At 39.4% G+C, this 12,612-nt stretch overlaps 1 protein-coding gene across 1 annotated transcript in view; it reads right to left on the bottom strand.

Annotated features, from left to right (window-relative positions):
* Window positions 1-2,227: 2,227 nt before the first annotated feature.
* KCNIP1 (potassium voltage-gated channel interacting protein 1) overlaps window positions 2,228-12,612 on the bottom strand; it is a 172,986-nt gene continuing 162,601 nt past the window's right edge. Inside the window, exons 6-8 of the mRNA XM_063292439.1 lie at window positions 11,577-11,681; window positions 11,312-11,374; window positions 2,228-3,165 (exon numbers count right to left, since the gene is read on the bottom strand). Coding sequence (XP_063148509.1) covers window positions 3,118-3,165; window positions 11,312-11,374; window positions 11,577-11,681 — 216 coding nt within the window. The 3' untranslated portion in view covers window positions 2,228-3,117. The remainder of the gene's footprint in view (window positions 3,166-11,311; window positions 11,375-11,576; window positions 11,682-12,612) is intronic.

The raw sequence follows: 12,612 nt of genomic DNA on the forward strand, positions 1-12,612 counted from the left end.
TAGTGGTCAGGGTTTTTACTGGGGATGGCTAGCGTGAGATTTTGGTGCAGCATAGGAGGCAAATCCCATATTAGACAGTTTCCCAGTTGGTATATAACGTTCTTCCTGCCAAGTTGGCTTCAGAGTCTCTGGGGATGACAGGCTAAACACTAGTTGCACGTTTATCTGCCATGGTGGCTGCAGGGAAATCAGACATGAAGCACCAGGGCTGAACCAGGCTGGGAGATCTTCCCATCTCTTGACCTCTTGTTTCCTGCCTAGCTTGACCACAGACCAGTCCCATTGTTTCCCTGACCTAAAATCAAATGCTATCTTGCTAGAACAAAAGCTGCACTAACAAAATCTTAAGGAGATCGGGGGATGGAGAAGACCATCAGTAGAAGAAAGGTGTTTGGGTCACATAAGCATTCCCTCCCATTTTTCCAGGGGTGAATTCTTTCTGGGTTCCTTTCTCCATCACGTCTCACTGCAAGACTGTACTAGGCAAATAAGCAACCCCCAATAAGTCCAGTTAGGCGTTTCTGCTTATACTGGATGTAGTGGTGTGGAATGCTTCTGTAAGCTCAATCTTAACGAAGATTATTTGGAAGTAAACTCCACTAATACTGTCAATAGAACTTACTTCATAGCTACTTCATTAGGATTGTAACCTTACACAACATTCCATTTGCATTTCATGGGACTTCCACTTGAGAAAATTGGCATAGTAATGTGCAGCATATCATGGTTAGCTTGAGTTGACTGAAGCTGTCATAATATGAATGATATATACTACATACAATTTAAAATGCAATATTGGGCTTTGAAACCTCAAATTTCATTTTAAAACTATCAATCTATCTTTCATCATACCTTTCAGCATCAGCCAAGTTTTGTGGCTAACAAAACAGCTCAAAATAACAGGTTGAATTTTTATTTTGAAATATTTGCATCTGAAAAGGGCAAAAATAGGATGTGTGAAAGTTGTCATTTTTTTAGAAACAATGCAAACATTTTTTCCCCAAATCTCCAAGCAGCAGTTATTTATCCTGAGTCTTAATACCCTTGTATTACAAACTGGAACTCTCAGCTCCAGTGAAATCAAGGTGTGCTTAATGATGGCTTGGAATTCTAAGACTTCTATATCCTGGAATATATATTACATTTAAGTTGCCTTAACTATGAAGCTATGAACTATGTACTGACTTTGCCTTAGCACACAGAGACCATTATGACTGGTTTTGTGCTCGAAAACTGTAGGCACACAATATACAAAGAACTGCCTGCACATTTCAGCCTGAGCTTGAACGCAAGTCTTGATAGACTGAATGTTTTATGCTTAAACAAAACAATATCTTAAATGTTGTCCTGGGCAATAACTTAGAAATATTGAATGTTCCATCCTCCTGAAACATTTCAGAAGCCCAGAGCTTTGTTCGAAATCTTAGGCCAATGGAAACAACAAGGTAAACAACTTTGTCCTATTTAGCTAAATATTTTCCCGATTTTGATTGCAAAAAGTGTAGTCTGTTTTTATATGACTCTCAGTCTCATATGAATCTTCACCAGATGGCATCAGAGTAAAAACCTAAACTGGATGTTTTGAAAGCAAAAAAGGGAATGATTTAATAGGGCTGCCCACTCTTTGAAAAAGGTTTGAGGAAAGTATTTTGGAATTCCTGTGAGAGTATCGCTTCTCTGCTACATGTTAAAGCAGTGAATCTTTAATAAACCAATTTGTTAATTTGACTCTTAAGGCAGCTGCATCTTTTTTCAGGCTTATGCAGAAGCCTAAAAAAAGTGCTGCTCTAATGAGTACCAGAGAAGTTATATGCTCATGTGAACTCTAAAGCATTTTTCTCCAAACCATTTCCAAAGCATGCACAGGTTTAGTAAATAATGGGGCAGGTAGACAATTGGTTCCAAGCAAAGACTAGTCCTTTAAATATTCTTTCAAAGCACACCCTCTTCTTTTAATACTTTTTCAAGTCGAAAGCAATAGAACACTAGCCGTATCCATACAGGAGATCAGGGTGTTGACTGTCCTTCATTCTTTCCTCTTTCTATTGGATAGGATGTACTATATTTTACTCAGCCTGCAGACAAAACTCACACAACAGCTGGCACTTAGTAATCAAATAGCAAAGTGTGTCAAAACACACCTACACATACTTTTCAATTTCAGCCTTGGTATCTCTTCTTTTGCACAAGCTCAACACCAAGTTATTAATCGGACATCAAGGCAATGCTTGAACATTTGCTCTGGGTGGAAGGGAGAGGTGATAGTGGCGGTTTTGAAACTGACCAGAAGCGTATCAAATCTTTGCTCTGAAAAGTGAGTTTTAGCATGTGTGGAAATCCCCTTTGGCAGGCAGATTCCAGATTGCAATTATTTTGTTAGTGGTGACAAGAAATGTATGTTTCCAGTAACAGTCTTAATGCTAGGAAAATGCAGTCTTGCTGAATGGAAAGCTTTTCCTTGAGTAAAAATGCCTCGGTCTGGTGCAGTAAATGAGTCACTGCTCTACATGTATTGCACAATAAATATTTGTGCAATAAATATAAATAAATAGTTGTCCAGACAGGTTCTAAATGAATTAAATCCCCCATTTGCCATGTTACATGTGTGTCAGCTTGTAAAACCAGCACAAACATTTCTAGTACCATCAAAGGACAAATGCTATCACAATGCGGTGATACAAAAAAGAGGTTCTGCTCACGACAGATGATTAAAGAAGTTACTGATGCTGTGTTACCATATGCAATCCAGCTTGCTAGAGCCAAAGCAGCAGAATTTTAGTGATTGGCTAATAGAATGTTGAATATTGTTTTAATAATTTAAACTTCAATAGTTTATTAAACTTTAAGCAGCAGGTCTCTCTGGTCAGATTTTATTAGCATGCTTCCAAATGAAATAAATTCTAGTCAGTGTCTCTTGAGGGAGGCATGATTGAGTTTGTTGCATTCAGAGACACAGCTCAGTTTGTGGTAACATACAAAATCCTTATACACTGAGTCTGTCCAAGTAGTAAAAAGCTTTCATCAAAAAGGGTGGTGGGGAGAAAAATCTTGACTTGTTTTCTTCAGGATCTCAGTACATATAAAGTCTCAGATTTCTAGGCTGCTCTTCAGCTGCTGTTACATAACATTTTCAAAAAGCTGTAAGGATCTCATGATATTGTCATCCTGGAAACAACAAGAAAATACAGCATACATATTTATATTGCTGACACAGTTTTGTCCAATCTGCAATTCCAGTCTGAAGTGTGATCCTATGCGTATATCCTAATTGCTTCTTTGACTTGTTAATATTAAGCTTCTGGATGCATTTAAAATGTGAGAATTCTGTATTGCTTTGGCTGATTTCCTGAACTTTGGTATGTGTGTGCATGTGTGTGCACATGCATAGTCTATGCATGCTCTTGTGTTTTTTTGTTATAATGTCAATACAGCTGCAAAATATTAGCAGACTTTGTGGGTGAGAGCGTTGTTCCTTATGCATAACTGAAAACTCCAGCAAAAAGCAAAATTTTGTTCCTGGCCAATTAGTTGAAAAAACCAACCCATGAACCCAAGCAACCCTGTTGTCAAAAGTTGGGGATGTCAGTGCCTACAGAAAAATTGACATAAGAACAATTCTAATTTGATTTTAATTTTTAAACTCTAAGGATAGTTCTTGGTCTATTTCAGCAAGCTATTAAGGATTGATTATGGAATGTTATATAACCTACAACTCTCCTGGGGATTGTAGAAACAAATTGATATATATTGCCAACTTTGGTGGCCATGTCCAACCAGTTAGTGCTTTAGGAAATCAACCAATATTTTATAATAAATCATGAAGTTGATTTATTGTGTACATTTCCTAGTGCATATCAGTATGAGAAATTTCTTTATTACATTTATACCCAGCTGCAATCATACACAGACTCTTAATTAAATTAACTTAGTTGATTCAATTTTTACCAATAGCTGCTTGATTTGCTATTGCAAAACATTGGAAACCTGAAGTGCATCTCATATAAAGTATATGAGAGGTATTTCAAAGTGTGGGAAGTTGCCTTGGCTGAAAAATTAAGTATAAGAGCTTGGAAAAACTGCAATAAAGGAAAATTCAGTTACATTTGGTCACCATTTACTACTGATGTTAATAATATTTTCCTTAGTAAATTACCTTTACGTGTATACATGCTGTTTTGGAAAGAAAGATTGATTGTGGGTGTCAAGAAAATTGGATGTTGTATTTCTTTTAAAGATTCTCTTCCTCTCTCTCTTCTTTTATATGGGTTTGTTGTCAATTTTTATTGACAACAGTAACAATCTTGTTTCTGATACCTTTGTTGTTCTAATTTGATTTTTGATTTTGTTCTTATGAAATAAAAATATTTTTAAAATGATTCTACCATCTGCAGACACAGGTTTCTGGATTCCCAGGAAACTGAGCCCTGGTTTCTATAATGAAATGATGGTCTTCATCTGAATCAGAGAAGCAGTTGTTGCCAGGGGCCTGTGATAATCTGGGAAAAGGTTAGCATGAGAGATCAAACAATGCTGAGTGAAGATGGATGCCCAAGGAGGAGATTTTTGATGCAGCTGGTGTTTCTCTACCAGAATAGAAAGCCAGTGAAATTCGCCGAAACTAAGGTGGGCAAATGATTTAGGAAAACTACAGAATGTGCTAAGAGGATGTTTATTTTTTGCTTATCTCAAGGCCTGTTTCCTGGAGATAAGGAAATGTGATTGTAAATTTGAATGGTTATACAAGTTTGATCTGCTGATTCTATTCAACTACTTTGCTTTTGTTTGGGGGTTGGGCTTGAATCAAATAGACTCAGATTTGGATTTATGCTGGTAGGAGCTAATAGATTTACTATAAATGTTATATTTCTTTTTCTGACAAAATTGCTTCTCATACTGGGTATCACTGGTATTGCTTTGCTCAGATGATAATACAAGAAACCAGAAAGGGAAGGAAATAAAAAACTGCCCATGTCTGCTGGGTATTCTAATGGGACAAGGGTGGTTTAACTTACTTAAAGAACCAGTTGCAGAGACCGAAACCCTGCCTGAAAAAATAGGAAGCCTCTCACAGACAACCTCTAAGTAAAGGGAAATGGTGTCAGTCTTGAAGGAAAGCTGGTCATACTTTTTTTTTTTTTTAAAATTAACCATGTGTGCACATGCATGCATGCACACATAGCAACATGGGGTAACTATCCTGCTGTACTTTGGTGTTCAGAAAGGATAACTCTATCCTACATTGGACACATTATACAAAGACCCAGCTCCCTGGAGAAGGCTCCAATGCTGGGAAAGGTGGAAGGAAAGAGAAGAAGAGGACAACCAGCAGCAAGGTGGATGGACTCTGCTACAGTGGCAGTAAGTGCACCATTGGAAAACCTGAAGGACCAGGTTAGGGACAAATTGTCATGGAGAAAGCCTATCTGTGTGGTCTCTAGGAGTTGAAAATGACTTAATGGCACATAATCAATTAAGCTCAAAAAAACCAAGATTATGGCAACCAGCTTGACTGATAACTGGCAAATAGAGGGAGAAAATGTAGAAGCAGGGAAAGACTTTGTATTCCTAGGTGCGAAGATTACTGCAGATGCTGACTGCAGTCAGGAAATCAGAAGACGCTTAATCCTTGGGAGAAGAGCAATGACAAATCTCGATAAAATAGTTAAGAGCAGAGACATCACACTGACAACAAAGGTCCGCATAGTTAAAGCAATGGTGTTCCCCGTAGTAACATATGGCTGCGAGAGCTGGACCATAAGGAAGGCTGAGAGAAGGAAGATCGATGCTTTTGAACTGTGGTGTTGGAGGAAAATTCTGAGAGTGCCTTGGACTGCAAGAAGATCAAACCAGCCCATCCTCCAGGAAATAAAGACAGACTGCTCACTTGAGGGAATGATATTAAAGGCAAAACTGAAATACTTTGGCCACATAATGAGAAGACCAAGGGCAAGGTGGATGGATGATATTCTAGAGATGATGGACTCGTCCCTGGGAGAGCTGAGGATGGCAAACGACCAACAGGAAGCTCTGGCGTGGGCTGGTCCATGGAGTCACGAAGAGTCAGAAGTGACTGAATGAATAAACACAAACAATTTTGCTCCCAGCCTTTATGAACTCAGTGAATTAAAGGGGTGCTGATGTTTCTGAACAGTCTTGTATATTTTCCTTCCAACAGAAAGTGTATTTTCTCCCTCCTGAAGCATTTTCTGTAAATAATTTTGCTATTCTATTTTCTGTTACATTGTGCTAAATGGGGAAACTAAAATGATATTAATTTACTGCCATCTTAATTTTGAATATGGTGATCCTAATGCTCATATTCAGTAAAATAAGGAAATTAGATTTTACAAGCTAATTATAAGTACAGAAAATACTACTAACATCAGATTGAATTGTCCACTGGGAGCCTAACTGAGATGTACAAGCAAATGCTTCTAATAAAAATATGACAGTCTTCATCACAGGACTGCAGAGGAAGAGCTAAGCTTCTTTGCTCCACTCAAAAGAGTCCCCAGTTTGCTTTATATAAGCAAAGGTAGTTCTTTATGTTTTTATTACACATGTATTTTCATTATATTTATGGCATTTTTACATATTTTTGTATTCTACCTTATGAATACTAATTCATAAGGATGAAGAGTTATTTGAGAAACAATGTTTATATGCAATGTTTAATTAGATCTGCAAGGCCCAGCAAAGCAACTGATAATCAAGTATTATTCTGATCAACAATTATAGTAAGAAAATAAAATAAAATATATGCTATGTACTTTAATGATGTTTTACTCTGCTCTGATGAAGGAGAATGCAGACTGATCTCCTAAGGGAATATTAATAAAATGCAAGTTATTCTTAAAAGGACTATTATGTAGCCACTGGATGAATGAAGAAGTTGTTAGGAAGCAGATGGATTACAATTTTCAGTTTTTTGTTTTTTTTAATGAAGTACTAAATATACTTGCCTTCCTACACTATTGTTGCATTGATACCTCTTCCAGTTATAGTTTGGTCATATCTATGGTCTTTTTTCCATATAAAGGCAGAAAGGCAACAGCTTTCTGGAATATACAGTTAGTCCTCACTTACTGACTGCCTTGTTCAGTGACTGTTCGAAGTTACAACAGTGCTGAAAAAGTAGGTTTAAGACCGGTCCTCAAACCTGCGGCCATTGCAGCATCCCTGCAGTCCCATGATTGCGATTCGAGCACTTCACAACCGGCACACATTTACAATGGTTACAGCATCCTACAGTCACCTGATCACCACCTGTGACCTTCACAGCTGGCTTCCAACAAACAAAATCAGTGGGGAAGCTGGCAGGAAGTCACAAGTCACTGTCATGTTACATTGCACTTAACGACCCATAGTGATTCGCTCTGGTCCCAATTGCGGTTGGTAAGTGAGGACTACCTGTTCTAGAAGGGTCAAAATCAAGGAAGCAGAGCAGTATAAGCAATTTTTAGGGTAAATCCTTCCATGTTTAGTAAAAAATAAAAAGCTTGTAGAATAAAGGATTTTTTTAAGACTTGGATTAGAAGCAGAATGTTTATTTGAGCCCTCGCTCTTTTCTGTTCAGGATGTCAGTGTATGTATTTTGTTCACTGTGTGACAATGCTGACCCCTCCCCTCAATTAATAAAACAAACTGATTTCACTGGGATTAGAGTTGGGCAAGCAATAAATAGACCATCTGGCTCTTTTTCTTTTCTTTTTTGCCCGCCAATGTGTTTCATGCAGCAATTAATTATCTCTACTTGTTTCAGGTATCTCAATGCTTTTTTCCATGGCATACGGATTAGAGTTAGAGTTACGGTCATCAATTGATGGTTGACAGTTACCTTTGTGAATGTAGATACCCCACACCATAATCACCACAAGGATAATGCACCAATCAATTATGTATATGGTGGGTAAAAACTTTTGGACATGAGATTTTAACCCTAGTGGCAGGTAAAAAAGGAAGAGCTGACCATTCACTCTTAATAATTATATTTTCATCTATATATCACAGGGCTTCCTGCACTTTGCAATACCTCAGCTGCCCACAGCAGATTTGGGCAGGCGAAGCCCAGAAGGAATTTTGAAAATGCTCCTGCCTTGCCCACATGGGCCAAATATATCCTGTTTTGCCTGGCAAGCCCATACGATCTTTGCATGATTAAAGCTGGGAACACAGCCCAGACTGTGTTTAGAAAGTGTACCTGCTTTGCCTGCACAAGCTTGATAAGGATATAAAGAATTCCCTTCTCACCCCTATGGGTGGTATGTATCTTCCTCAACCTCAGGTCCTCTGCCAGAGGCCTGGGAGTTTGAGGGTTCCGCGCAGTATCTCACCTGTTCCTAGCACTGCACTCTTCTGCACAGAGAGCTCTGATGTTGCTCCTGGGATCTGTTGGAGCCACTCTCTCAGCTTAGGAGTCACAGCCCCGAGTGCTTCTACCACCACTGGGACCACTTTGGCCTTCACTTTCCACATCGTCTCTAATTCCTCTTTCAGGCCCTGGTACTTCTCCAGCTTCTCATATCCCTTCTTCCTGATGTCGCTGTCACTTGGCACTGCTACATTGATCACCACCATTGTCTTCTGGTCCTTGTCTACTAACATGATGTCTGGTTGATTTGCCAGTTCCTGCCTGTCCATCTGGAACTGGAAGTCCCACAGGATCTTAGCCCTGTTATTCTCTATGACCTTCTGTGGAATCTCCCATCTGGACTTGGGAGGGTCTCGCCCATATGCTGTGCAGATGTTCCTCTACACAATGTCGGCTACTTGGTTGTGTCATTTAGTATATGCTGTTCCTGCCTGCATCTTACACACTGCCACTATGTGTTGGACTGTCTCTGAGGCCTCTCTGCACAGTCTGCACCTCAGGTCTTCTCTAGTATGGTAGACTCCTGCTTCTATGGATCTGGTGCTTAGTCCCTGTTCTTGTGCTGCTATGATCAGTGCCTCAGTGCTGTCTTTTAGTCCATCCCTTTCCAGCCACTGGTAGGATTTCCCAAGGTCAGCTACCTCAACTATCTGTTGATGGTACATCCCATGCAGGGTCTTGTCTTGCCATGGCACTTGCTCTGTTTGATCTTCCTCCCATGTCTGCCACTGCCTCAGGCATTCTCTCAGCAGCTCACCTTTGGGTGCCCTCTTACTGATGTTTTCCTGGATACTCTGGGTTTCATCCAGGACAGTGGCTTTGATGCTCCCCAGACCCCGTCCATTCTCTTTCCATCTGGTGTACAGTCTCTGGGTGTTGGCCTTGGGGTAGAAATCTACGTACATTGTGAGGAGCTTCTGGGTCTTCCCATTTGCAGCATCCATGAGCTCCTTTGGCTAGCTCACTATACCAGCAGGGTATCTGATGACTGGCAGGCATACATGTTGATGGTGTGAACCTTGTTCTTCGCATTGAGCTGGCTCTTCAGAACCTGTCTTAAACTTTGGCAGTACTTGGATGTTGCTGTCTTGTAGCTGGTCTGTGTCTGCTATGTGGCCTGCTGGTAGTTCCACCTCATCAGTCTTAACTACCTTCCCTCTCTTTACTACCATCCGTCCATACCTCTCTAGTCTGAATGATATCCCAATATCCTCACTGTAGATTCATGTCAGGTGAATCAGTGAGTCAATGTCTCATTCACTCTTAGCATACAGCTTGATGTCATTCATGTAGAGTAGGTAGTTGATGGTAGTTCCACTTTTGAACTTATATCTATATCCAGTCCTTGTGATTATCTGGCTGAGGGAGTTCAAGCCTATGCAGAACAGCAGTGGGGACAATGCATCACCTTGGTATATGCCGCACTTGATGGCCACTAGTGTGAGCTGCCTTGAGTTGACTTCCAGTGTTGTCTTCAACAGTCCCACTGAGCTCTTGAGGAAGGTCCTGAATGACTTTGTATAGCACCAGGCATTCATAGGTCCATGTGTGTGGCACTGAGTCATAGGCTTTCCTGTAGTCAGTCCAGGCTGTACTCAGATTGGTCTGTCTAGATCTTGAGTCTTGGGCGATTGCTATATCTATGAATATCTATGAATAACTGGTGTTTTTCTCAATGCCCTTCTGAGCTGTGCTCATGTATTGGCACATATGATCATGTAGCTCAGTGACTATGATGCCTGATAGGACTTTCCATGTTGTGTGGTGACAGGTTATTGGCTGGTAGTTGGACGGTGGTGTTCCCTTGTTGTGGTCTTTCATGATCAGCCCTGTCCTTCCTTGTGTTAGCCAGTCTGGGTGGGAGCCTGCTGCTAGCAGCAGGTTCATCTGTGCTGCTAGGCATTCATGCACTGCTGTTAGTCTCGTATTTGGGCGGGAAAGATATTCTCTTGTTTATGAGTCAAGAGAATATAAATATATAAATATATGATTCCCCCTTCTCAAAGTTGCAAAGTTGCTCATGACCCTCGACAGGAAGCATGACCTGGCCTGCTCTTTGAGAATGAATACTTAACGGGAGTCTTTGGGAAAATCTAAAATACAGAAATAATTGGGGGGGGGGGTCTTTTTTAACAGATTTCTTTTACTCTTTTTGAATGAAATATTCATGCATTTGATCATTTCCATACTGAGCTCTACTTAGGATGGGACTCCTGAGATGAATTGGTTCTGCCTTCCAAAAGAAGCCTCTGCCTCAAATTTTCCATTTCCTCTTCTGTATTACTAAGCCCTACCATGCTCAGCACAGGTTGCTTTCTTATCATGGCCTTTAAGTTATAGTTTCAGAGAAGTTAGGCTCTTCCTCATTTTACTTTCAACATCCCAATTTATTGTGTTGCTTAGACTTCATCCTTTCCTCTGTGTACCATCTTCTCATCTGTGCAAATTTGTGCAAATTTCAACCCAGTGCAAATTTCAACTCTTTGTATATACTTTGACTTCCCTATGTTTTCCTGCAAGTGGTGGCATGTGGCTTTAAGCTCTCAGCAACTCCATTGGCCTTTTGGAAGGCCACAAAGACCTGCCAGTTTCTGCAGGCCCTGGGGCCAAGATGTTAGATGCAAAGGCTCTGGTGTGCGTTAGGGTTAAGGTATACATATACTATGTATGACCTAAGTTTTTCATGGGGAGCCTTGACTTCATTGGGGAGAGGTGATTAATTGGTTATGTTTTTATTCTGTTTGTCACCCAGAGTTTCACTAGATAGATGAGTGGCTATATAAATTTAATTAACAAAAATAAATAAATTTATTTTACTTTATTTATCAAATTTTGCCATCGCCCATCTCCCCCTGAAGGAGGGACTCTTGGAATGATGTGAAATAGTGGTGACAACATAAGATTATTTCTTGACTGGTTTTAGTGTGGAAGGATGCTTACCTCCTGACATGACTCAATAAACTCATCCAAAGTTACAATGCCATCTTTATTTTTATCCATTTTCTGTAAAGAAAGAAAAGAAAAAAGAAACATACAAACACTTTGACTTCATATTGGTTTTGAAGCATAGTACAGAAATACTGTGAATATTCAACTTGGAAGCTCTCAGTACAGTTCCACAGTTCTGCAGATGTCTATAGATTGTATTCTCCAAATATACAGTGATTGAAAATGTAAATGTTTTATATAAACACATGAAAATTACCTGGAAAAATACTTCTACGTGTTGCCTTGGAGCATCTTCCTTCAGCACTGGGTAAGTATACTTGCCCATCATGTCATAAATTGCCTTTACTATGTCCATCATTTCCTGAAATTGTGACAATTAAAACCAAGAGAGATCTCAAACAAGGTTACTTTTCCAATCCCACACAGCTGTGGCAATGACACCCTAGAGTTCTATTTTTTCCTTTGTTGATTTTCCACAACAAAGCAGCACTGGTATAGCAATTAAATTTGAATAATAAATAAATAAATAAATAAGTAAATAAGTAAGTAAGTAAATATTCCCTGTTCGAGTTTTCCAACAATAACAAACTGTTTGGCTGTGTTTTAAAGCCGCACATGCGCTGAAATCATAACATACAAGATTTGTTTCTAGTAGAAAGGTTTATTGAATTCATAGCTATTATACAGGCATTTTCAAATGAAGTGCTTACAACATAAATGCAGAGTAATACCTGTATATACTGTATGTCTTTATGTTTATGTATGTTTTGGTCCTTCCATTAGAAAATGTCTACTTAGTAACTGTGAATTCAATAGCCCTTTCTACCTGAAATAAAATTTGTTCTGCATGCCCAAAGCTGGTAATATGTTTGGCCTTGTCAGAGATCTGGTAAGGCACATGCTGAACCTTACTTGGCATTTGTAAGACCACAGCCTGGATTCCTGAAAACTAAGTTTACATATCAGTTCACTGAATACTTATATCTAAGTTAGATTCAGATATTGTTGTCACTAATGTACATATAATGACAGTTTTGAATTAGCAGCAAGCATTTCTCTTTATCCAAAATGGGTCATTCGGTTTTTGCAGTTCTCCTATTTCCTTTTGCTCCCTGTGCCGAATCCCTTACTGTTATGGAGCGTTACTTCAATCCTGAAGAGCAGGTTTTTAGTGGGCCCCAAAGGCTGTAGTTAACAATGACCAGTGGAAATTATCTATTCATGCAAAGTCATCACTGGATATAACCTCACTGGATAATTTTATCAATGCTTCCTGTATGATACAGTACAAT

Source organism: Candoia aspera, chromosome 2 (assembly GCF_035149785.1).
Source record: "Candoia aspera isolate rCanAsp1 chromosome 2, rCanAsp1.hap2, whole genome shotgun sequence".
NCBI lineage: Eukaryota > Metazoa > Chordata > Lepidosauria > Squamata > Boidae > Candoia > Candoia aspera.